Below are 27,102 nucleotides of genomic sequence, written 5' to 3'. Positions count from 1 at the left end.
CGCAGGCTGAGGAGTGCAGAGTGACAATGGTTCTGGATGGAATCTGGATGGAATGCATCTCAGTCTCTCTGTGGGCAGATAGAGACACACAGTATCTGCTGCTCAGCTCTCCTCTGTCCTCTACACATTTGGCTGGTAAGAGTAGGAGAGGGGATGGGGAGTTGGCACTGGGACTGGCAGTGGGGACTGGGAGTCTAGACTAGGACTGGCAGTGGGAGTGGGGACTGGCAGTGGGAGTGGGGACTGGAACTGGCAGTGGGAGTGGGGACTGGCAGTGGGAGTGGGACTGGGACTGGCAGTGGGGACTGGCAGTGCGAGTGGGGACTGGCACTGGGAGTGGGGACTGGGATTGGCACTGGGAGTGGGGACTGGGAGTGTGGACTAGGACTGGTAGTGGGAGTGGGGACTGGCAGTGGGAGTGGGGATTGGGACTGGCAGTGGGAGTGGGGACTGGGACTGGCAGTGGGAGTGGGGACTGGGACTGGCAGTGGGAGTGGGGACTGGCAGTGGGAGTGGGGACTGACAGTGGGAGTGGGGACTGGGAGTGGAAATGGGAAAGTGTCTGTGAGTTCCAGTGCATCCCCAGCTGATAGATTGATATCACATTAACTCCCCCTTCCCACATTATAAGTGTGAAAGATCATGAGTTGATGCATTCCTCAGTTGATCTATAATGTCTGGAAGTTGACTGGCTAAATGGCCTCACAGGTCTTGTTCAGGTATTTCTACGTCAGTGACCCTCCCATGGGCGCATTCAGTCTGACATGAGAGAGTGTATCACAACACTGTTAATCTTATTATTTCACACTCTCTGGCACTACTTTTTCTTAACCTTTGCCATTTTGTTTCTGCGCAACTATGTTTATGCCTTTTCTTTCAGGTGACTCACTTTTGGAATTGTTTCTGTCTGCTTCTAAAATTCCACATCTCTCTCTCTCTCTGTCTCTCTCTCTGTCTCTCTCTGTCTGTCTGTCTGTCTGTCTGTCTGTCTGTCTGTCTGTCTGTCTGTCTGTCTGTCTGTCTGTCTGTCTGTCTGTCTGTCTGTCTGTCTGTCTGTCTGTCTGTCTGTCTGTCTGTCTGTCTGTCTGTCTGTCTGTCTGTGTGTGTGTGTGTGTGTGTGTGTGTGTGCGCTCAAAGCCTCTGGAGCCAGCTGTATATGAGAGCAGGTATGATTGTATCTGAGTTGCCTTGCGTTAGGTTATTCTCCCAGGAGGGATGGAGAGGCTTTTTCCAGAGTCTGGACAGAGGGGGAGGTTTAAGTAGATTAGATGCTCATCTACAATTTTCCACAAGGACAAACATGAAGAAAGGGCTGAGAAAAAATGAGGGAGAGAAGCTATGCGAGACATACTTGTGGGGCTTTCGTCTCACTTGTTGTGTGACTGCGTACGTGTGTGTGTAATTGTGTGTGTGTCTGGCTCAGAGCGTCTCTGAGCCAAGCCCCCTTGAAGTTAAGCGTTCTGTAATTTCTTCTATTCGTCTCTCTCAGAGGGCCTTTTTATTATGATTATTGCAGCATTTTTATGGCCCATATAGCTAAATACTCAAATTTGCTCTCCTCCTCCTCTCCCTCTCTTCCCCAGGGCATTATTCCTTTAGATCTGTGGGAGACTATGATCAAGAGGCTTTGAAGCCATGCCTATACTTTCTTTAGTACTAAATCCTCTGTCTCTAATATATTCTAATATGTCTGTCTCTAATATATTCTCTCTGTTGTGTGTCTCTAATATATTCTCTATGTTGTTTCTCTCTCTAAACTATTCTCTTTACTGTGTCTCTCTTTAATATATTCTCTCAGTTGTGTGTGTCTCTCCAAATATATTCTCTCTGCTGTGTCTCTCTCTAATATATTATCTGCTATGTCTCTCTCTAATATATTCTCTCTGTTGTGTCTCTAATATATTCTCTCTGTTTCTCTCTCTAATATATTCTCTCTGATGTGTCTCTAATATATTCTCTGCTATGTCTCTCTCTAATATATTATGCTATGTCTCTCTCTAATATATTCTCTCAGTTGTCTGTCTCTCTCTAATATATTCTTTCTGCTGTGTCTGTAATATATTCTCTGCTGTGTCTCTCAAATATATTATCTCTGCTGTGTCTGTCTAATATATTCTCTCTGTTGTGTGCATATCTAATATATTCTCTCTGTTGTGTCTCTGTCTAATATATTATCTCTGTTGTTTATATCTAAAATATTCTCTCTGCTGTGTCTCTCTCTAGTATATTCTCTCAGTTGTGTGTCTCTCTTTAATATATTCTCTCTGCTGTCTCTCTAATATATTATCTGCTGTGTCTCTCTCTAATATATTATCTCTGTGTCTCTCTCTGATATATTCTCTGCTGTGTCTCTCTCTAATATAGTATCCCTGCTGTCTCTCTCTAATATGTTCTTTGTTGTGTCTCTCTCTAATATATTCTCTGCTGTGTCTCTCTAATATATTATTTCTGCTGTGTCGCTCTCTCGAATATATTCTCTCGGCTCTTTCTCTCTCTAATATAGTGTATTTGATGTCTCTCTCTCTAATATATTCTCTGCTGTCTCTCTAATACATTCTCTCTGTTGTGTGTCTCTCTAATATATTCTTTATGCTGTGTCTCTCTCTGATATATTCTCTCTGTTGTGTCTCTCTCTTTTTCTCTCTCTAATATATTATTTCTGCTGTGTCTATCTCTAATATATTCTCTCCTTAGTGTGTCTAATATATTCTCTCTACTGTGTCTCTGTCTAATATATTGTCTGCTGTGTCTGTCTCTAATATCTAATCTGTGCTGTGTCTGTCTCTAATATATTATCTCTGTCTCTAATATATTATCTCTGTTGTGACTCTCTCTAATATATTCTATGCTGTGTCTTTCTCTAATATATTCTCTGCTGTGTCTCTCTCTAATATATTCACTCTGTTGTGGGTCTCTAATACATTATTGATGTTGTGTCTCTAATATATTATCTGCTGTGTCTCTCTCTAATATATTCTCTCTGCTGTGTCTCTAATATATTCTCTGCTGTCTCTCTCTAATATATTATCTCTGCAATGTCTCTCTAATACAATCTCTCTGCTGTGTCTCTCTCTAATATTTTATCTCTGCTGTGGCACTAATATATTATCTGCTGTGTCACGCTCTAATATATTATCTCTGCTGTGTCTCTCTCTAATTTATTATCTCTGTTGCGTGTCTATCTAATATATTCTCTTTGTTGTGTCTCTGTCTAATATATTCTCTCTGCTGTGTGTCTCTAATATATTATCTCTGTTGTGTGTCTATATAATATATTCTCTCTGCTGTGTCTCTGTCTAATATATTCGCTCTGCTGTGTCTCTCTCTCTAATATACTATATCTGCTGTGTCTGTCTCTAATATATTGTATCTGCTGTGTCTCTCTATTCTCTGCTGAGTCTCTCTCTAATATATTCTCTCTGTTGTGTCTCTGTCTAATATAGTCTCTCTGTTTCTCTCTCTAAAATATTCTCTCTGCTGTGTCTCTAATATATTCTCTGCTGTGTCTCTCTAATATATTATCTCTGCTGTGTCTGTCTCTAATATATTATCTTATATATATTAGCTGTCTCTAATATATTATCTCTATTTTTTTCTCTTTGCTGTGTCTAATATATTCTCTGCTGTGTCTCTCTCTAACATATTCTCTGCTGTCTCTCTCTAATATTGTATCTCTGCTGTGGCTTCAATATATTCTCTGCTGTGTCTCGCTCTAAAATATTCTCTCTGCTGTTTCTCTCTCTAATATATTTTCTCTTTCTCTAATATATTATCTGCTGTGTCTCTCTCTAATATATTATCTCTGCTGTGTCTCTAATATATTATCGCTTTCTCTAATATATTCTCTCTGCTGTGTCTCTCTCTAATATATTATCTCTGTTGCATGTCCATCTAATATATTCTCTCTGTTGTGTCTCTCTCTAATATATTCTCTCTGCTGTGTTTGTCTGTAATATATTATCTGTCTCTATTTTTTTTCTTTGCTGTGTCTATAATATATTTTCTGCTGTGTCTCTCTCTAATATGTTCTCTTCTGTCTGTCTTGAATATATTATCTCTGTTGTGTCTAATTTATTATCTCTGTTGTGTGTATTTTTAATATGTTCTCTCCTTTGTGTCTCTGTCTAATATATTCTCTGCTGTTTATCTCACTAATATATTATATCTGCTGTGTGTGAGAGTTCAATTAGGCTAGTTCAGATAGCAGCAACCTGAGAGAGATTACAAATCAGAGCAGAGTTACTGCTTTCCAAAGGGAGAAAGCTCATAGTCAGACTTAGTGGGATTATCAGCACAGTGAGCGGATTAACAACTAAAACCCTGATAAAAGACACAATCAGAAACATTATAGCTTGGTAATTGTGCAGGAACAGTCAACAGAGTGATCTGCAATGTTTTGATAACATTGATTCAACAACATCCACAGTAAAGAAAATGCTCTCATATTTGCCTTGTGAAGCAACTGAGTGAAATGAAAGGGGGTGGTGGTGTTAATGCACTGTAGCTGACCCTATGCTGACTGTAGCTGACCCTATGCTGACTGTAGCTGACTGTAGCTGACCCCATGCTGACTGTAGCTGACCCCATGCTGACTGTAGCTGACCCTATGCAGACTGTAGCTGACCCTATGCTGACTGTAGCTGACCCTATGCTGACTGTAGCTGACCCTATGCTGACTGTAGCTGACCCCATGCTGACTGTAGCTGACCCTATGCTGACTGTAGCTGACCCTATGCTGACCCTATGCTGACTGTAGCTGACCCTAAGCTGACTGTAGCTGACCCTTTGCTGACTGTAGCTGACCCTATGCTGACCATAGCTGACCCTATGCTGACCGTAGCTGACCATATGCTGACCGTAGCTGACCCTATGCTGACTGTAGCTGACCCTATGCTGACCGTAGCTGACCCTATGCTGACTGTAGCTGACCCTTTGCTGACTGTAGCTGACCCCCCCCCACCCCTGTAAAGGTGCAGGTTTCTAATGCTGTGTGTTACACTGTGTTGCTCCCACACCTGGTGGAAATGGATCCAATCATAACAGTGCTAATGTCAACAACCTTAAATTGATATATTCATAAATGTGACAGTCATTTCACTAATCCTGCATTTATCAACTTGCAGTTATTGACATAAACACATATGTAATGCTTATGTACTGATTATGAATGTGTTATGTACAGTATAGGGTTTCAATATGTTATGCTGCCCTTATGTAGGTACCTTTCAAACCCTCTGTCTTCTCAGGAAGACAGGATCATTATAGATCATATTATGACATTATTATAAGACATACAGTGGCTTGCAAAAGTATTCACCCCCCTTGGAATTGTTCCTATTTTGTTGCCTTACAACCTGGAATTAAAATAGATTTTTGGGGGGTTTGTATCATTTGATTTACACAACATGCCTACCACCTTGAAGATGCAACATTTTTTGTATTGTGAAACAAACAAGAAATAACACAAAAAAACTGAACTTGAGTGTGCATAACTATTCACCCCCACAAAGTCAATACTTTGTAGAGCCACCTTATGCAGCAATTACAGCTGCAAGTCTCTTGGGGTATGTCTCTATAAGCTTGGCACATCGAGCCACTGGGATTTTTGCCCATTCTTCAAGGCAAAACTGCTCCAGCTTCTTTAAGTTGGATGGGTTCCGCTGGTGGACAGCATTCTTTAAGTCATACCACAGATTCTCAATTGGATTGAGGTCTGGGCTTTGACTAGGCCATTCCTAGGCATTGTCCTGCTGGAAGGGAAACAGGTTTCCCTCAAGAGTTTTCCTCTATTTAGAGCCATCAAATCAAAATCAAATCAAATCAAATGTATTTATATAGCCCTTCGTACATCAGCTGATATCTCAAAGTGCTGTACAGAAACCCAGCCTAAAACCCCAAACAGCAAGCAATGCAGATGATGAGCCATCCATCATCCCTTCAATTCTGACCAGTTTCCCAGTCCATGCCGATGAAAATCACCCCCACAGCATGATGCTGCCAACAGCATCAGGGGATGGAGTTCTCGGGGTGATGAGGGGTGTTGGGTTTGCGCCACACATAGCGTTTTCCTTGATGGCCAAAAGCTCAATTTTAGTCTCATCTGACCAGAGTTCCTTCTTTCATATGTTTGGGGAGTCTCCCACATACCTTTTGGTGAACACCAAACGTGTTTGCTTATTTTTTCTTTAAGCAATGGCTTTTTTCTGGCCCCTCTTCCATAAAGCCCAGCTCTGTGAAGTGTACGGCTTCAAGTGGCCCTATGGACAGATACTCCAATCTCCGCTGTGGATCTTTGCAGCTCCTTCAGGGTTATCTTTGGTCTCTTTGTTGCCTCTCTGATTAATACCCTCCTTGCCTGGATTTAATGGTGCTCCGTGGGATGTTCAAAGTTCCGGATATTTTTTTATAACCCAACCCTTATCTGTACTTCTCCACAACTTTGTCCCTGACCTGTTTAGTATTAGTCTGACCTGTTTAGCTCCTTAGTCTTCATGGTGCCGCTTGCTTGGTGGTGCCCCTTGCTTAGTGGTGTTGCAGACGCTGGGGCCTTTCAGAATACGTGTATATATACTGAGATCATGTGACAGATCATGTGACACTTGGATTGAACTAATTATGTGACTTCTGAAGGTAATTGGTTGCACCAGATCTTATTTAGGGGCTTCATAGCAAAAGGTGAATACATATGCACGCACCACTTTTCCGTTTTTATTTTTTATTGTTTGAAACAAGTAATTTTTTTCATTTAAGTTCACCAATTTGGACTATTTTGTGTATGTCCATTACATGAAATCCAAATAAAAATCAATTTAAATTAAAGGTTGTAATGAAACAAAACAGGAAAAATGTGAAGGAGAATGAATAATTTGCAAGGCACTGTAAGTGGGCCATACATGGTTATGACAGACCATATACCATGGGTATGACCCCCAAAAATATTTGTACTTTTCTAATTACGATGGTAACCAGTTTATAGCAATAAGGCATCTCTGAAGTTTGTGGTATATGGCTAGGGTTGGGAAGTAAGGGATTACATGTAAGGGATTACAAACATTGGCAACTGTAATCTGTTACATTGTCAGCACAAATATTGTAATCAGATTACAGGTACTTTTGAAAACTAGATGATTACTTCGAGGATTACTTTTAAATTCAGAAAGGAGGTTTGCAAAAAAAAAATTGTTCTTAACTGACTTGCCTAGTTAAATAAAGATAAAATTAAAGATATTTCCAAGTCCTATTCTTGAAGATTAAGGGGTGTAACATTTATTGGAATGACTGGAATTCTGATAGACTTTGGTTTTTAATGTAAAGATATAATTTAATCATATTATTATATGTAGTAGAAAACGATGGTTTAGAAGAAGACTACGTACATAAACAACCCATAAAGTAAAATTGAACATCCATATATGGCCAGCTATGTAAACTTTAACATTGACTTATCCTGCAATAGATGTTGTTCAATTGGTAATATCCATTTTATCTTCTTCTAATGCCTGTTAATGGGAAAGTAATCTAAAAGTAATGTAATGTAATCCGATTACGTTAATGAGTTTGGGTAATCCAAAAGTGACGTTACTAATTACATTTAGAAAGTAACCTACCCAACCCTGTATATGGCTAATATATCCCAACTATGGGCTGTTCTTACGCAAGACGCAACAAGGAGTACCTGGATACAGCCCTTAGCTGGGGTATATTGGCCATATACCACAAGCCCCGGAGGAGCCTTATCGCTATTATAAACTGGTTACCAACGCGCTGTGTCGTGCTTAAGATTTTGGCCATACACCTCAGCTCCTCAGGCCTTATTGCTTAATTATAGTCCTCTAACCTTCTGTATTGTTACCCTGTTCCCAGGTGGAGCTGCATCTGAAGCCCATCCAGTCCCTGCTGGTTCACCAGAAGCCCCTGGTGTTTGTGCTAAACTCCCCCCAGCCTGTGGTCTGGGACATCAGGACAGAGAAACTAGCCCTAGGCATTAAACACACCTTCCATGTGAGTCCAGCTCCAAATAATTTCCTTACAAACACTTACTCCTATCAAACACATCTTCCATTTGGGTCCAGATCTAACTAATATAACTTCTAATCTTTGTGTGTGTGTCTCTCTCTCTCTCTCTCTCTTTCCCTGTCTCTCTCCACAAAGTCCCTTTGTCTTACTTTCCTTACTCCCATGTCTTCATTTCCCTCATACCATTCTTTATTAACATTCAGGCATGAGATGTTTGGAAACCAATCCTTTTGCAGAGGAAACCTGTGCTATGTTACAGTCTAGATGTTAAGAGTTTTCAGCTATTGGTTACAGATGAATCATGATAGCATACAGTCTGTGGACAACAACAACCAAACATGCACACATGCACACACACTGCAGCCAACGTGAGGAAAGCATTTAAACGTGTTATCCCTCGCAAGGCTGCCGGCCCAGACGGCATCCCTAGCCACGTCCTCAGAGCATGCGCAGACCAGGTGGCTGGTGTATTTACGGACATATTCAATCAATCCTTATCCCAGTCTGCTGTTCCCACATGCTTCAAGAGGGCCACAATTGATCCAGTTCCCAAGAAGGCTAAGGTAACTGAGCTAAATGACTATCGCCCCGTAGCACTCACCTCCGTCATCATGAAGTGCTACGTCATCATATCACTTCCACCCTACCTGACACCCTAGACCCACTCCAATTTGCTTACCGCCCCAATAGGTCCACAGATGACGCAACCACACTGCACACTGCCCTAACCCATCTGGACAAGAGGAATACCTATGTAAGAATGCTGTTCATCGATTACAGCTCAGCATTTAACACGATAGTACCCTCCAAACTTGTCATTAAGCTCGAGACCCTGGGTCTCGAACCCGCCCTGTGCACCTGGGTCCTGGACTTTCTGACTGGCCGCCCCCAGTTGGTGAGGGTAGGAAACAACAAGGGTGCGTTCTCAGCCCACTCCTGTACTCCCTTTTCACCCATGACTGCGTGGCCATGCACGCATCCAACTCAATCATCAAGTTTACAGATGACACTACAGTGGTAGGCTTGACTACCAATCAACGACGAGACGGCCTACAGGGAGGAGGTGAGGGCCCTCAGAGTGTGGTGTCAGGAAAATAACCTCACACTCAACGTCAACAAAACATAGGAGATGATCGTGGACTTCAGGAAACAGCAGAGGGAGCAGCCCCCTATCCACATCGACGGGACAGTAGTGGAGAAGGTGGAAAGTTTTAAGTTCCTTGGCGTACACATCATGGACAAACTGAAATGGTCCACCCACACAGACAGTGTGGTGAAGAAGGCGCAACAGCACCTTCGGCTTGTCACCAAAATCTCTCACAAACTTTTACAGATGCACAATCGAGAGCATCTTGTCTCTGTATCATCGCTTGGTACGGCAACTGCTCCGCCCACAACCGTTAGGCTCTCCAGAGGGTAGTGAGGTCTGCACAACGCATCACCGGGGTCAAACTACCTGCTCTGCAGGACACCTACACCAGCCAATGTCACAGGAAGACCAAAAAGATCATCAAGGACAACAACCACCTGAGCCACTGCCTGTTCACCCCACTATCATCCAGAAGGCGAGGTCAGTACAAAGCTGGGACCGAGAGACTGAAAAACAGCTTCTATCTCAAGGCCATCAGACTGTTAAACAGCCATCACTAACATTGAGTGGCTGCTGCCAACATACTGACTCAATCTCTAGCCACTTTAATAATAAAAAATTGGATGTAATAAATGTATCACTAGTCACTTTAAACTATGCCACTTTATATAATGTTTACATACCCTACATTACTCATCTCATATGTACAGTATATACTGTACTCTATACCATCTACTGCATCTTGCCTATGCCGTTCGGCCATCGCTCATCCATATATTTATATGTACATATTCTTAATCATTCCTTTACACTTGTGTGTATAAGGTAGTTGTTGTGAAATTGTTAGATTACTTGTTAGATATTACTGCATGGTTGGAACTAGAAGCACAAGAATTTCGCTACACTCGCATTAACATCTGCTAACCATGTGTATGTGACAAATAAAATTTGATTTGACACAGGCACACAGGCACGCACAGACACAGACACGCACACAGACACACACCCTCCCACATGTCCTGTGGCGAGACGTTAATGTCTGTATGGCAGTAGTTAGTGTGTAATGTGCAGCAGTGGTTTACCCATGGGGACAGGCTCTTCTTTACACTGTGCAGACACTCACACTTTCCACATCCTCTCGCTGTAAACTCTAATAATCAGTGACAAACCTGTACCACTTTGATGACTAACGCACCACTGCTTTAGGTCATCATTGATATCAACCCTCAAGTGATTAGGAGACTGGTTTACCTGCCAAATGATGGGATATAGGTTGACATGTACTTTATGCTTAGCCTGGTCCCAGATCTGTTTGTGCTGTCTTGCCAACAGCTACGGTCATAGTCACACCAGGGTCGGTGAGCTTGGTTGGCACTGGAGTCCCTAACAACATTATTGTTTTCCAGTCTGACTGATAATCGCTCCCTCCCCTCCCATCTTCCCTCCCTTCCATCATGAAAACACGCACACCTTACAGTGGGGTATCACATGAGAACATCTGAGAGAAATGAGAGCAACAGGCCTACATGTACATGGTTTAACTCAACATGCTGCTCTACACTGTAAGCTGGTCTGGATCTGTACACTCAACACCTACATTTCCATATATGCTGTGAAAACTTTCATGTAGCTTGCGGTTCTTTTGAAATAATCATTGTCAAATGTGAGTTAACACCATAGCATTCTGCAAGAATGGCATTCATACTCCATATTATTTCCAGATGTGGTGGTTATGTGTTCTCATTGCATGCAAAACATCCTACCATGAAAACCAGAGCCCATACAGATGCATAAATGCATAAATGCACACACAACACACATGCACGCATTCATGCACGAACACACACACAAACAGACACTCATTGACGCACACCACACCCGCACAGGGTCTTTCAAAAATATATTAAGCCATCTTTATTTTGATCACTGAGAGAGCTGAGCTTCAGCAATAAAGCCACAACCTAAATCGTTACGGCTAAAACATTTTACATTTATAACAGATATAGCCAAATTCAGTCTCTCAGAGAGAGGCTTAGCCTGAAATCCGACCTTCGGCAGTGAAAAGAACTTGGTCTCCTTCGGCAATGAGAAGAGCGAGATCTCCGTCATCACCTCTGTGTTGAGTGGGATTATTGTGGTCATGTGAAGCTACCTAGCTGACGTGCTAACATCCATCCACTTTGAGCAGAGAAACCATTATTTAGCCATATCACAGACCGGACCTGGGTTCAAACACTATTTGAAATCATTTCAAATACATCAGCTGGGCTTGATTGAGTTTGCCAGGCACAATGGAACCAATAGAATAGGTGCAAAAATGAAAACCCTTCCCATCTGTCGCTCCAGGCAGGCAAAAGCAAATGCTAAAATAATTAGAAATATTTGAAATAGTATTTGAACCCAGGTATACAACAGACCCATCTGTCTTAACCACAGACTCAGGTTTCACTCGGACACCCCTAGTGAATACATCACACAGCATAACAACCTACATACCAGGCTCCCTTTTTAATTGAGTTATTTCCTGTACTAAGTAGAAATATTTCCATGTCAGATTGACGTAGTTTATTCAGATGAATGTGCATCCAGGCTGCTTCTGTTTTTAGAGCTGTAATTCTACATGCAGTTAGAGCCAGTCTTCTCGGGGGCTGTGTCCCAAATGGAAACATATTACCTATACGTAGTCTGGGCTCTGATCAAAAGTAGTACACTATATGGGAATAAGGTGTAATTTGTGACGCGGTCTCGGAGGGAACCATTAGCAGGTCAACAGAGTCTCCTCATCAGACATGTAACAGCTGACAACAGTCATGAAGCCCAGCCCACAGCCTACAGTACTGTACTAGGCTTTATGCTGTAGTGTATCTAACGTGTATATCTTACACTGTTACCCCAGGAAATCTTAAGTCTTATTACATACAGCCGGGAGGAACTATTGGAGCAACGTCAACTTACCAACATTACGAACAGGAATACGACTTTCCCGAAGCGGATCCTCTGTTTGGACCACCATCCAGGACAATGGATTGGATCCCAGTAGGCGACCCAAAACAACGGCGCCGCAGAAGGGGCAGAAGGAGCGGTCTTCTGGTCAGGCTCCGTAGACGGGCACACCGCCCACCGCTCCCGAGTATACTACTCGCCAATGTTCAGTCTCTTGACAACAATGTAGACGAAATTCGAGCAAGAGTTGCCTTCCAGAGTGACATCAGAGATTGTAACATTCTTTGTTTCACGGAAAGATGGCTCACTCGGGATACATTATCAGAGTCGGTAAAGCCACCCGGTTTCTTCACGCATCGTGCCGACAGAAACAAACATCTCTCTGGTAAGAAGAAGGGAGGGGGTGTATGCCTTATGATTAACGAGTCGTGGTGTGATCATAACAACATACAGGAACTCAAGTCCTTTTGTTCACCTGACCTAGAATTCCTTACGATCAAATGCCGACCGCATTATCTACCAAGAGAATTCTCTACGATCATAATTACAGCCGTGTATATCCCCCCAAGCAGACACCTCAACGGCCCTGAAAGAACTTCATTGGACTCTATGTAAACTGGAAACCAGTTTACATAGAGGAAATGGACACCTGCATTTATTGTAGCTGGGGATTTTAACAAGGCTAATCTGAAAACAAGGCTCCCTAAATTTTATCAGCATATTGAATGTGCGACCCGGGCTGGCAACACCCTGGATCATTGCTACTCTAACTTCCGCGACGCATACAAAGCCCTCCCTCGCACTCCTTTTGGCAAATCTGACCACGACTCCATTTTGTTGCTCCTAGACTATAGACAGAAACTCAAACAGGAAACGTCCGTACTCAGGTCTATTCAACGCTGGTCCAACCAATCTGATTCCACGCTTCAAGATTGCTTCGATCACGTGGACTGGGATATGTTTCGGTTAGCATTGATGTATAAGTTGATTCGGTGAGTGAGTTTATTAGCAAGTGCATCGGTGATGTGGTACCCACGGTGACCATTAAATCCTTCGCCAACCAGAAACCGTGGATTGATGGCAGCATTCGTGCAAAACCACTGCTTTTAATCATGGCAAGGCGACTGGAAACATGACCAAATACAAACAGTGTAGCTATTCCCTCTACAAGGCAATCAAACAAGCTAAGAGTTAGTATAGAGACAAAGTAGAGTCGCAATTCAACAGCTCAGACACGAGATGTATGTGGCAGAGTCTACAGTCAATCACAGACTACAAAAAGAAAACCAGCCCCGTCGTGGACACTGATGTCTTGCTCCCATACAATCTAAACAACTTCTTTGCTCGCTTTGAGGACAATGCAGTGCCACTGACACGGCCCGCTACCAAAACCTGTGGGCTCTCCTTCACCAAGGCCAACGTGAATAAAACAATTTAAACGTGTTAACCTCGGCAAGGATGCCGGCCCAGATGGCATCCCCAGCCGCGTCCTCAGAGCATGCGCAGACCAGCTGGCTGGTGTTTTGGGACATATTCAATCAATCCCTATCCCAGTCTGCTGTTTCCACATGCTTCAAGAGGGCCATCCATTGTTCCTGTTCCCGAGAAAGCTAAGGTAACTGAGCTAAACGACTATCGCCCCGAAGCACTCACTTCTGTCATCATGAGGTGCTTTGAGAGACTAGTCAAGGATCATATCACCTCCACCCTACCTGACACTCTAGACCCATTCCAATTTGCTTATCGCCCCAATAGGTCCACAGATGACGCAATCGCAACCACACTGCACACTGCCCTAACCCATCTGGACAAGAGGAATACCTATGTAAGAATGCTGTTCATCGATTACAGCTCAACATTTAATACGATAGTACCCTCCAAGCTCGTCATCAAGCTCGAGACCCTGGGTCTCGACCCCGCTCTGTGCAACTGGGTCCTGGACTTTCTGACTGGCCGCCCCAGTTGGTGAGGGTAGGAAACAACATCTCCACCCCGTGATCCTCAACACTGGGGCCCCACAAGGGTGTGTTCTCAGCCCTCTCCCGTACTCCCTTTTCACCCATGACTGTGTGGCCATGCACTCAATCATCAAGTTTGCAGACAACACTACAGTGGTGGGCTTGATTACCAACAACGACGGGACGGCCTATAGGGAGGAGGTGAGGGCCCTCAGAGTGTGGTGTCAGGAAAATAACCTCTCACTCAACGTCAACAAAACAAAGAAGATGATCGTGGACTTCAGGAAACAGCAGAGGGAGCACCCCCCTATCCACATTGACGGGACAGTAGTGGAGAAGGTGGAAAGTTTTAAGTTCTTCGGCGTACACATCACGGACAAACTGAAATGGTCCACCCACACAGACAGCGTGGTGAAGAAGGCGCAACAGTGCCTCTTCAACCTCAGGAGGCTGAAAAAATTTGGCTTGTCACCAAAATCACTCACAAACTTTTACAGATGCACAATCGAGAGCATCCTGTCGGGCTGTATCACCGCCTGGTATGGCAACTGCTCCGCCCACAACCGTAAGGCTCTCCAGAGGGTAGTGAGGTCTGCACAACGCATCACCAGGGGCAAACCTCCTGCCCTCCAGGACACCTACACCACCCGATGTCACAGGAAGGCCAAAAAGATCATCAAGGACAACAACCACCCGAGCCACTCCTTGTTCACCCCGCTATCATCCAGATGGCGAGGTCAGTACAGATGCATCAAAGCTGGGACCGAGAGACTGAAAAACAGCTTTTATCTCAAGGCCATCAGACTGTTAAACAGCCATCACTAACATTGAGTGGCTTCTGCCACCATACAGACTCAATCTCTAGCCGCTTTAATAATTAAATGTAATAAATGTATCACTAGTCACTTTAAACTATGCCACTTTATATAATGTTTACATACCCTACATTACTCATCTCATATGTATATACTGTACGCTATACCATCTACTCCTTCTTTCCTATGCCGTTCGGCCATCGCTCATCCATATATTTATACAGTGGGGCAAAAAAGTATTTAGTCAGCCACCAATTGTGCAAGTTCTCCCACTTAAAAAGATGAGAGAGGCCTGTAATTTTCATCCTAGGTACATTTAAACTATGACAGACAAAACGAGGGGGGAAAAATCCAGAAAATCACATTGTAGGATTTTTTATGAATTTATTTGCAAATTATGGTGGAAAATAAGTATTTGGTCAATAACAAAAGTTTATCTCAATACTTTGTTTTATACCGTTTGTTGGCAATGACAGAGGTCAAATGTTTTCTGTTAGTCTTCACAAGGTTTTCACACACTGTTGCTGGTATTTTGGCCCATTCCTCCATGCAGATCTCCTCTAGAGCAGTGATGTTTTGGGGCTGTTGCTGGGCAACACGGACTTTCAACTCCCTCCAAAGATTTTCTATGGGGTTGAGATCTGGAGACTGGCTAAGCCACTCCAGGACCTTGAAATGCTTCTTACGAAGCCACTCCTTCGTTGCCCGGGCGGTGTGTTTGGGATCATTGTCATGCTGAATGCCCCTGATGGAAGGAGGTTTTCACTCAAAATCTCACGATACATGGCCCCATTCATTCTTTCCTTTACACGTATCAGTCGTCCTGGTCCCTTTGCAGAAAAACAGCCCCAAAGCATGTTTCCACCCCCATGCTTCACAGTAGGTATGGTGTGCTTTGGAGGCAACTCAGCATTCTTTGTCCTCCAAACACGACAAGTTGAGTTTTTACCAAAAAGTTATATTTTGGTTTCATCTGACCATATAACATTCTCCCAATCTTCTTCTGGATCATCCAAATGCTCTCTAGCAAACTTCAGACGGGCCTGGACATGTACTGGCTTAAGCAGGGGGACACGTCTGGCACTGCAGGATTTGAGTCCCTGGCGGCGTAGTGAGTTACTGATGGTAGGCTTTGTTACTTTGGTCCCAGCTCTCTGCAGGTCATTCACTAGGTCCCCCCGTGTGGTTCTGGGATTTTTGCTCACCGTTCTTGTGATCATTTTGACCCCACGTGGTGAGATCTTGCGTGGAGCCCCAGATCAAGGGAGATTATCAGTGGTCTTGTATGTCTTCCATTTCCTAATAATTGCTCCCACAGTTGATTTTTTCAAACCAAGCTGCTTACCTATTGCAGATTCAGTCTTCCCAGTCTGGTGCAGGTCTACAATTTTGTTTCTGGTGTCCTTTGACAGCTCTTTGGTCTTGGCCATAGTGGAGTTTGGAGTGTGACTGTTTGAGGTTGTGGACAGGTGTCTTTTATACTGATAACAAGTTCAAACAGGTGCCATTAATACAGGTAACGAGTGGAGGATAGAGGAGCCTCTTAAAGAAGAAGTTACAGGTCTGTGAGAGACAGAAATCTTGCTTGTTTGTAGGTGAACAAATACTTATTTTCCACCATAATTTGCAAATAAATTCATTAAAAATCCTACAATGTGATTTTCTGGATTTTTTTTCTGATTTTATCTGTCATAGTTGAAGTGTACCTATGATGAAAATTACAGGCCTCTCTCATCTTTTTAAGTGGGAGAACTTGCACAATTGGTGGCTGACTAAATACTTTTTTGCCCCACTGTATGTACATATTCTTAATCATTCCTTTACACTTGTGGGTATAAGGTAGTTGTTGTGAAATTGTTAGATAACTTGTTAGATATTACTGTATTACTGCACGGTTGGAACTAGAAGCACAAGCATTTCACTACACTCGCATTAACATCTGCTAACCATGTGTATGTGACCAATAAAATTTGATTTGATTTGTTAGACATGAGATCTTTCCAACTGTGAAGAGGGAAGGGGATAGGGCTCCTCCCTGGTGACAGTTCTACTGTTCAGGGATACTTTAATGTACCCTCAGTATCATATATTCACATAAACTATTTAGATGAAAATGACAAAATCTGTTTATGTGAGATTTTCTTCATGGCCTTGGCAAGCTACACATATACATGGGAGTCATATGTGAGTCCTATTCAGACACATTCACTCTAACAATGATGTGACTGTACCAGATTAGCTGTCTGTCTGTGGAGTTCCACTCTGGTCCTTAGCTATGGCGAAGTAAGGTAAGTGTTGGGTTGTGTGTTTGAGTGACAGCTCCAGGCCCTCTGGCTGTGCGCAGATCGAGTTGCCTTGTACATCCTATCTGTTAGCCTGTCTGCACTTAGCCATAATCAGATTCCCAGGAGCCTCTGCCTGCCTCAGTTTCAGGTACCCAGGAGCCTCTGCTCTCCTCAGGTTCAGGTACCCAGGAGCCTCTGCTCTCCTCAGGTGCAGGTGCAGGTACCCAGGAGCCTCTGCTCTCCTCTGGTTCAGGTACCCAGGAGCCTCTGCTCTCCTCAGGTTCAGGTACCCAGGATCCTCTGCTCTCCTCAGATTCAGGTTAGCTCCACCGGGACGCCTCGTTAACATGCCACCATGGAACCCAGACACACAATGACTGGACACCGAGACGGGACAGGGTGAAAGAAAGGATGTACACCCACTCTTCCTGTCCCGCACACTGTCGGTGCTTCACTCTGCCTGTTTGTCCTGTAGGAGGATGTGGAGGAGGAGGAGGAAGAGGAGGAGGAGGAGGAGAAACCCCATCATACTGCATGCAGCCACATCTCCCCTGCTTAAAGCACCATCCTCATGACTAGAGCCACACTTGCCTCATCATACTCTCACTGGTCTGACTGTCTGTCTGACACAAACACTATGACACTGTGAGGGCTGAGCTAGTGGAGACAGCTAGCAGCTTCCAGAGAGTTGGAGAGAAGGTGCTGTGTGGTGGATATATGGAGTAATAGAAACTATAGTAACACCTCGACCCAGACCTTCTTCACGCTGTTCCCCCATTAGAGAGCTTGTTTCCTGGGGCTAATGGGCCATGCATCAGCCCTGCTACACACACACACACACACACACACACACACACACACACACACAGAGAGACAAACACAAACACACACTTGATCAGCTCTGCCAAGGCCTCGTTTCCTGGTCCCCCATTCTAGGGTCCACAGACAGACACGGATGGGCCCTGGAACCGTTGCAGTTTAGCCCTGCTCTGTTTGGTAAACACTGTTGCTGTTGGCCCACTGCACCCTCCTAACCTCCAGCCTTTTAAAATCCAGACATTCTGTTGGTAAACATGCTCCGCAACACTCCCTGTCAATCAGAAGTACTGAGTAATGAAAGAATACCAATTCTAACATGAAATGAAAGATGGACACAGCAAATCAAGCCAATGTCATTTCAGGAGGGGACAATTACAATCCGAAAGAGGGCATGTTTCCATGTCTTTAGGGAAGTTGGCTGTATGACTTTGTCTGTGTCTCTATTGCATATGGTGTTATCGTGCCTCTTTGTTTGACTAGTTTGATCTGAAACACATCTCTGTTCTCTCTGGCCTTTTGATGGAGCAACATTGTAAAGTTTAGATGTTGGAATGTGCTCTTTCTCTGTTTGCCAAGTCTTCCTAATTTTCCCTCTCTTTTCTTTCTTTTATTACATTATTTGAACTTGGTGTGTGAATTGATTAATGACGCCAGAGGAAATGGCTGCCGGGCTCGTAACCAATTGTGCTATTGTGTGTGTTTTTTCCACGTTATGTGTAACTTATTTTCTTATGACCGAAAAGAGCTTCTGGATATCAGAACAGCAATTACTCACCTCGTACTGAACAAATATTGTTTCTTTAATGATTCTAATGCGAAGGATTTACTTCAGACACCGGACAAGGCCCAAATCCCCGTCATTTGCATGAAGAAGAGACAGATATATATATATATATATATATATATATATATATATATATATAATGGTCATAGGTCAGGGTGCCTTGTAAGAATCAGATGGCGAGTGAGTAACCCGCCCCTACTATCAGTCCTATTAGCCAACATGCAATCATTGGATAATAAACCGGATGAGATCCGATTTAAGCCTATCCTACCAACGGGACATTAACTGTAATATCTTGTGTTTCACTGAGTTGTGTCTGAACGACAACATGGATAACATAGAGATGGCTGGGTTCTTCGTGCATCGGCAAGATAGAACAGCTGTCTCCGGTAAAACAAGGGTTGGCGGTCTTTCTATTTTTCAATAACAGCTGGTGCACGAAATATAATATTAATGAAGTCTTGAGGTTTTGCTCGCCTGAGGTAGATAAGCTGTAGACCACACTATTTACTATTTTTCATCTATAATTTTCGTAGCTGTCTATTTACCACCACAAACCGATGCTGGCAATAAGACCACACTCAACAAGCTTTATAAGGCCATAAGAAAACAAGACAATGCTCATGCAGAGGTGACGCTCCTAGTGGCCGGGGACTTTAATGCAGGCAAACTTAAATCCATTTGACCTAATTTCTACCAGCATGTTACATGTGCAACAAGAGGGAAAAAAACTATAGACCACCTTTACTCCACACACAGAGATGCATACAAAGCTCTCCCTCCATTTGGCAAATATGAGCATAACTCTATCTTCCTGATTCCTATTGACAAGCAACAACTAAAGCTCGAAGTACCAATACATACGGAAGTGGTCAGATGACGCAGATGCTATGCTACAGGAGTGTTTTTCTAGCACAGACTGGAATATGTTCCTGGATTATTCCGATGGCATTGAGGAGTACACCACATCAGTCACTGGCTTCATCAATAAGTGCATTGATGACGTCGTCCCCACAGTGACCATACGTACATACCCCAACCAGAAGCCATGGATTACAGGTAACATCCGCACTGAGCTAAAGGGTAGAGCTGCCAATTTCAAGGGGTGGGACTCTGACCAGGAAGCTTATTAGAAATCCCGCTATGCCTTCCTACGAACCATCAAACAGGCAATACAGGACTAAGATTGAATCCTACTACACCGGCTCTAAAGCTCGCCGGATGTGGCAGGGCTTGCAAACTGTTACAGACTACAAAGGGAAGCACAGCTGTCAGCTGCCCAGTGACACAAGCCTACCAGACGAGCTAAATTACTTCTATGCATGCTTCGAGGCATGCAACACTGAATGAGAGCACCAGCAGTTCCGGACGACTGTGTGATCACTCTCTCTATAGAGGTCAACATTCATAAGGCCCAGGGCCAGACGGATTACCAAGACGTGTACACCGAGCATGCCCTGACCAATTGGCAAGTGTCTTCACTGACATTTTCAACCTGTCCCTGACCGAGTCTGTAATACCAACATGTTTCAAGCAGACCACCATAGTCCCTGTGCCCAAGAACACCAAGGGAAACCTGCCTAAATGACTACCGATCCGTAGCACACACGTCTGTAGTCATGAAGAGCTTTGAAAGGGTGGTCATGGCTCACATCAACAGCATCCTCCCAGACACCCTAGACCCACTCCAATTTGCATACCGCACCAACAGATCCATAGATGACGCAACCTCTATTGCACTCTATATTGCCCTTTCCCACCTGGACAAAAGGAACACCTATGTGAGAATGCTGTTCATTGACTACAGTTCATCGTTCAACACCATAGTGCCCACAAAGCTCATCACTAAGCTAAGGACCCTGGGACCGCACACACCTCCCTCTGCAACTGGATCCTGGACTGACGAGCCGCCCCCATGTGGTAAGGGTAGGTAACAACACATCTGCCACGCTGATCTTCAACACGGGGGCCCCTAAGGGGTGCGTGCTCAGTCCCCACCTGTACTCCCTGTTCACCCATGACTGCATGGCCAAGCACGACTCCAACACCATCATTAAGTTTGCCGACGACACAACAGTGGTAGGCCTGATTACGGACAAAGATGAAACAGCCTATAGGGAGGAGGTCAGAGACCTGACAGTGTGGTGCCAGGATAACAACCTCTCCCTCAATGTGAGCAAGGAAGGCCGAGCACTCCCCCATTCTCATCAATGGGGCTGTCATGAAGAGGGTACGAAACACCTTTTCCCCCTCAGGAGACTGAAAAGATTTGGCATGGGTCCTCAGACCCTCAAAAAATGATACAGCTGCACCAGAGAGCATCACCGCCTGGTATGGCAACTGCTCGGCCTCCGACCTCAAGGCACTACAGAGGGTAGGACCTCTATACCAGGCTGTGTCAGAGGATGGACGTAAAAATTGCCATAACTTCGCCACCCTAGTGTCATGCGGTACAGGAGCAGTACAGGAGCTTCTCTTCTAGGTCCAAAATGTTTCTTAATGTCGACCCCCAAGCCATAAGACTCCTGAACAGTTAACCAAATGGCTACCCAGACTATTTGCATTGACCCCCCCCCCATTTTTACGTTGCTGCTACTCTCTGTTTATTATCAATGCATAGTCACTTTACCTCTACCTACATGTATATATTACCTCGACTAACCTGTGCCCCCGCACAAAGACTCTTTCGGCTCCCCCTGTATATAGCCTTGTTACTGTTATTTTATTGTTGCTCATTAATTATTAGTTATTTTTATATTTTCTTCATTGTTTTCCTTTTATTTATTTATTGTTTACTTCAGTTTATTTATTAAACACTTTCTTAACACTTATTTTTTCTTAAAACTGCATTGTTGGTTAAGGGCTTGTATGTAAGCATTGTTGGTTAAGGGCTTGTATGTAAGCATTGTTGGTTAAGGGCTTGTATGTAAGCATTTCACTGTAAGGTCTACACATGTTGTATTCGGCCAATGTGACAAATATCATTTGATTTGATTTAAATCTCTATCTTTTTCCTTTTTGTCTCTCTTTAAATCCCTCTCCCCGCTCTCTCTCCCATTCAATTTAATTCAATTCAAAGGGCTTTATTGGCATGGGAAATATGTTTACATTGCCAAAGCAAGTGAAATAAATAATAAACAAAAGTGAAATAAACAATAAAAAATTAACATTATACTCATTAACATTATACTCACAAGTTTCAAAGGAATAGACACATTTCAAATGTCATATTATGGCTATGTACAGTGTGTTATGATGTGCAAATCTCGTTCTCTTTGTTCTCTTTCTTTTTCTCTCGCTCTCTCTCTATCTTCTTCTCTCTGTCTTGTTCTCGCTCGCTCTCTTTCTTTCTTTTCTCTACTCATCTATCTGTCTATGTCTTGGTCTTTCTCTGTATCTCTTTCTTTCATCTCTCTCTCTCTCTCTCTCTCTCTCTCTCTCTCTCTCTCGATCTATGTAATTGTTAATTGGAACCATGGCCAGCCCAATATTGGCTTTGATGGAGAGACAGATGGTGTTGTTTTCTACACAACAGCTCTCCCTGCCAGTACACACACACACACACACACACACACACACACACACACACACACACAAGGAGTTTGATTAGCTATCCAGGAGCCAGTCTTGAGAGAGCAGATCAAATCACCCACAAAAGCATTTATCACATTTATATAATCTGCATTAGAGCACGCTCCTATTATCTCACATCCCCTCTCTGTCTCTCCAAACAGACATGGTGTTTTCTCAGGTTGTGCTTTACTGTGGGTGTTGCTTAGGTAGTAGGATTGCAGCACTCTGATAATGAATATAAAACATTTGGCATGGCGTCTCTCCTCTCCCCTCACCACAACTGGCACATATGGAAGTAATATGTAGACTCACACACATAGGCAGAGAGGCCAGGAAACCAACCACAGGCAAATATGCTTTTAAAACGCCACAGACCATGCAGGGTACTGGGCAGCATGCACATGTTATTGTTGGGTTTTAAACTTTGCGGAGAGAAGCAAGGGACCAATGTTACATTAAGCAGGCTTAGCTCTCTATGGCTGTTAGGTAGACATGAGTGGATTGTCGAAAAATCTCTTTGAAAGTGTGGGTAGTATTTAATTGTGTCACGTTGCATGTTCTGCTGAACAGTTGAGGATGCCAAATGCTTTTTCAACAGATATGACCCTTCCAATTGTGTTATACCCATGGAAATTAGGCTAGCACGCTTGCCAGAGGCTAGTATTTTTCATATTGGGCTTGTAGAAAATGTTCCAGACTAGAGTTCCATCCCTGGTTATATTCAAGTACCCTTATATTTGGCTTTGAGCTGCCCAAGAACTCCTCATTGGAGATTAACTCCATGCTCAGTTAGGTAGAATGAGGTTATCTTTTGGCTTTGCAAAGTTCCCCGGCGCTCACCTCTGAGTGCAGACCTGCACTGATTCCAGACCGACAGAAAGAGGCCAGACAGACAGAAAGAGGCCAGACAGACAGACAGGCCATGCTTGGGTGCGTTAGGTGTTAAGTCATATGATACAGCGAGCCCAGGACTAAGATAGTCTGTTTGTCTGGGTCTGTTTGTGAGCAGAGGAAATATAAACAACAATGATTTATGTGTTCAGGGATAAAGTTTAGGAATAAGGCCCTTTCTCTCTCTGCACGTTTAGTCATATCCTCCTCTTCTCTTTTCAGGGAGAACGGGGTGATAAGAAGTAGCGTACATGCCTATGACAGTAGGGACAATATAAAGACATAAATGTATGTTCTGTGTATTGTATGAATCATTGAGTTAATCGTCCCATTGTGTCAGTCATTGATGTCTATGCATATAGCACTATGTTGAAGTATTGATGATACTCTGGGAGTGGAAAAATTAAGAATAGCATTGCTTTTAAATTTTCAAGCAGTTCTCATGCAAGTGCTGGCTTCACAGTTTGTGTTCTTGTAAAAGTGGATGCTAGTGGCAATTACTTTCTTCAAACGTCTTTGATAAAAACATTACTCATATATTCCATTTTATTAAAATCTCAAAATCCCTCCTCTCTCTCTTTCTTTCTCTCTCTCTTTCCCTCAGCTAACTGGTCGAGTCCCAAAGTGGGTCTCTCCGGGTCTCTTCTTTCATATTCCCATATCATATTATTGAGGTGTCAAATTACCATGTAAAGGCCTGGAGCTAATTTGGGGTTTCAGGCTTCCCCCACTAATTCTTTAAGACTAATTACAGTCATATTTCCACAATTAAATTGATAAACTCTGCTGAGCTTGGGAAGGTTTCCCAAAGTAAACCCCTTCCTACTCCTCATCTTCCCCCTCCTCTTCCTCCTTCCCTCTCTTTGCTCAGCGTTCCTCCATTGCTCTATTTCACATTTGATAGCTTAGGTGAGGCAGTCAGGCAATGGCACGGTGCTCCATCTTTCTCCACTTAACTTTTCCTTTCCTTCCTGCCATAGTCTTAGTAAACGTTATTGCTAAAAATAAATATCTACGTAGCGGTGAATTCTTCGACAGTGTTCGTCTCCCTGGTTTTGGAATTTATTATCTGTGGTGACAATGCCAGGAACATAGAGAGGAGAGGTCAGGGGTCAGGCAGATGTTGCAGATAGTGTTGGCTAGTGTGTGTGTGTGTTTGTGAACGTGCGTGTGTGTGTGTTTGGGGAATGGAGAACCTCTCTGTCTGGAGCTCCAAATAGAAATGGAGAGATAACAGAGATAATGTAACTAATTTTCACACTAACAAATGGACACCATGATCTGAAAAATGAACTAACGTTGCAGTAGATTCTTGTGTTTTTGCTTTCCTCTCCCCCCTCTTTGGAAAATTCCTATTAACCAAAATCTGGGGATGGCAACAAAGTGTGAATGATCGTAATGATCCTATATGTCCACCTACGCTTTAGGGAAATAGTCCATTCAGCACTACGCTCTATCAGTATAGTTCTATGAGTTAATGTTTTAATTTGGCCTGCCAGGCAGCATGTTGTCAGCTGCCCCCCCCCACTTTACATTGGAGGCCTTGGTAATAAGAATGACAAGTATGGAAATATAATGAGGTAGGCTATCTAGACGAGACTGTGTGTTGGAGCCGCCGACTGGCCTGGGATGCTCAGCCCTGCTCACAGTTGTACTACAGTCAGTAGTAGGTTTTTCAGCGCATGTGAATGTTTATCCCTCTGAAATGAAGCATATGGGTCGAGGTCCATTCAGAACCAAAAGGGATGGTCTCGCTTTCTCTCTACTTCTCTCTCTTTCTCTGCTCCCTGTTCTATGCACACACACACTCACACATGCCAAGTTTCTCTCTTTCCCTCCATCCTTTCCTCAATCCCTCCTTCCCTTTCTGCCAGAAGACAAACCAGCATTTCATTGTGGGCTCAGCTCACATTTTCTTCTTCTTCTTTTGACTCTGCATATTACAGCTGGGTTTTGTGCTCTCACACTTTTTTACCTACCTAGGCTTAGGCTGTGTCTCATTGTATCATCCCACTCTCAGCCGGCTCTAATATGGCAAAATGATCTACTTTGAGATGATCCCCAATGGCAACGCCAAACAAACATACTGCATTGATAAAAGTTGTCTCTTTCTTTTGTACCTACGAGTTATTGTGTGTGTGTGTGTGTGTGAGCATGCATACACAGACACGCGCATCTTGCACATGTGTTACCTATGATGAAGACAGATAAGTGTTTGTGCATATGCAATCACGTGCTTCAGTGTATCTGCTAGCTACATCCATGACAGACAGCTCCATACTACTCCAGGTGTTTGCTGCCATTTTGATAAATCCCTGCACACTGCTTACGCACAATAACAGGTTATATAAACAGTAGAAACCAGACACCTTATTGTGCAAGGGGACCTTGTGTGAAAATAAGAAGAGAACATTGCGAGAGGTCTTAAAATAATGAATGGGGATGGTGTGAAAGATGTGTTTGTGCAAAGTTTAGATGGAAGTTTTAAATTTGGAAAGGTCTGTTCATCTCTTTTTTTGTTTGCCTCTAGGCTGGCCTTTACTTTTATTGTCTCGAATTTGTTATTTTCCCAAAAAGTGGATGAACATATCAATACAGAATTGAGTTTTATGTGCATATCTTTATCAAGAAGTCGTTGTGAGTGAAAGTCTTGAAAACCATGAGCCCAATAGAAAATACAGCTTCTGAACAGTAAATCACAGCTACCTTGTGGTAGCTTACCATTTTATGTCCTCAGTAACTCTATACATGTATTTCTTTCAGTAGCTGAAATGGAGACTGCTAAAAGTAATCAAAAGTTATTTGATGTAGATTAGACTATCAAAAATCATCCCTATGATATTAAATCAATGCTTATTGCTCTCTGGACTAGATATACCGATACTGTAAATACCCCACACCATATTACTGTTCCTATGGTATCTCTGTGTTTTGTCTCCCTAGGTCCATAATGCTTTAGGTAGTCTCTTAGCACCGGTTTCCCACACACTGATTAAGCCTTAGTCTCTCTAGACAGCTGGGTTGCCTCCCACAATTTTCAAATGTTCCAGCTAGGGTCAGGTTTTTTCGACACTAATTAAGCCTTGTTCTAGACTAAAAATAATTTCCAATGGAGATTCTCCATTGAGCTTGCTATTTAGTTCAGGACTAGGTTTTATCTGTGGCTGGGTAACCGGGCCATAGTGCCATACAGAAACCTACTGTATCACAGTCATTCTGTGGAATCCTTACCTTCAGCTCTTTTCTCTCACTGGCAAAGTGATGTTCCTCTGTGGTTCCTTTAGCCCTGAGACAAGGCTGTAGACTCCTATAACTGACTATGAGTCTTATTACACCTACTGTAATGCCATAGCAGCCTACAGCCATGTCTTGGGGCTATTTCTTCTGATGTACAGTGTCTGTCTGTAATCTCATTGTGTCTCTCAACCCTCCAGCTATCTGAAACCTCAGTGGTCCAATTCCCTGTGTCTTGTGTAGTGCTGATACATAGCTGTAGACTCCTACAGTATGACTCCTAACACACTACAGCCATGTCTCAGGGTTATGTCTCTTGATGAGAAGTGCACTGTATGTCTGTCTGTAAAGCCATGGTGCCTCTCTTACTGACTGTCTATAACATTGTTGTATCTCTCCTCCCTCCAGGTATCTGGGGGATCTGATGTCCACTTCCCTCCAGGGAACTTCTCCCTCCACTGTCATGTTCAGAAGGAGGTACTTCCCCATGGCAACGAGCACCTCCTCAACTGGGCCACCAAGAAGTACAGAGCCGTTACCTCCTTCTCCGAACTCAAGATTGCCCTGGACATCTACATCAAAGTGGGAGAAGGTGTGTTTTACTGTTAGAGGGACAGTATGGAAAAAGGTGGTACCTAGAACCATAAAGGGATCTTTGGCTGTCCTTTCTGTAGGATAACCATTGGTTTCAGGT

The 27,102-nt window shown here is 43.4% G+C and overlaps 1 protein-coding gene across 1 annotated transcript in view; it reads left to right on the top strand.

The window, feature by feature from the left end:
- LOC112251175 (transforming growth factor beta receptor type 3-like) overlaps positions 1 to 27,102 on the top strand; it is a 147,020-nt gene that overhangs the window by 74,711 nt on the left and 45,207 nt on the right. Inside the window, exons 4-5 of the mRNA XM_024421980.2 lie at positions 7,864 to 8,001; positions 26,817 to 27,000. Coding sequence (XP_024277748.1) covers positions 7,864 to 8,001; positions 26,817 to 27,000 — 322 coding nt within the window. The remainder of the gene's footprint in view (positions 1 to 7,863; positions 8,002 to 26,816; positions 27,001 to 27,102) is intronic.

Source organism: Oncorhynchus tshawytscha, linkage group LG05, assembly GCF_018296145.1.
Source record: "Oncorhynchus tshawytscha isolate Ot180627B linkage group LG05, Otsh_v2.0, whole genome shotgun sequence".
Lineage (NCBI taxonomy): Eukaryota > Metazoa > Chordata > Actinopteri > Salmoniformes > Salmonidae > Oncorhynchus > Oncorhynchus tshawytscha.
This window is presented reverse-complemented; position numbering and strand designations above follow the sequence as displayed.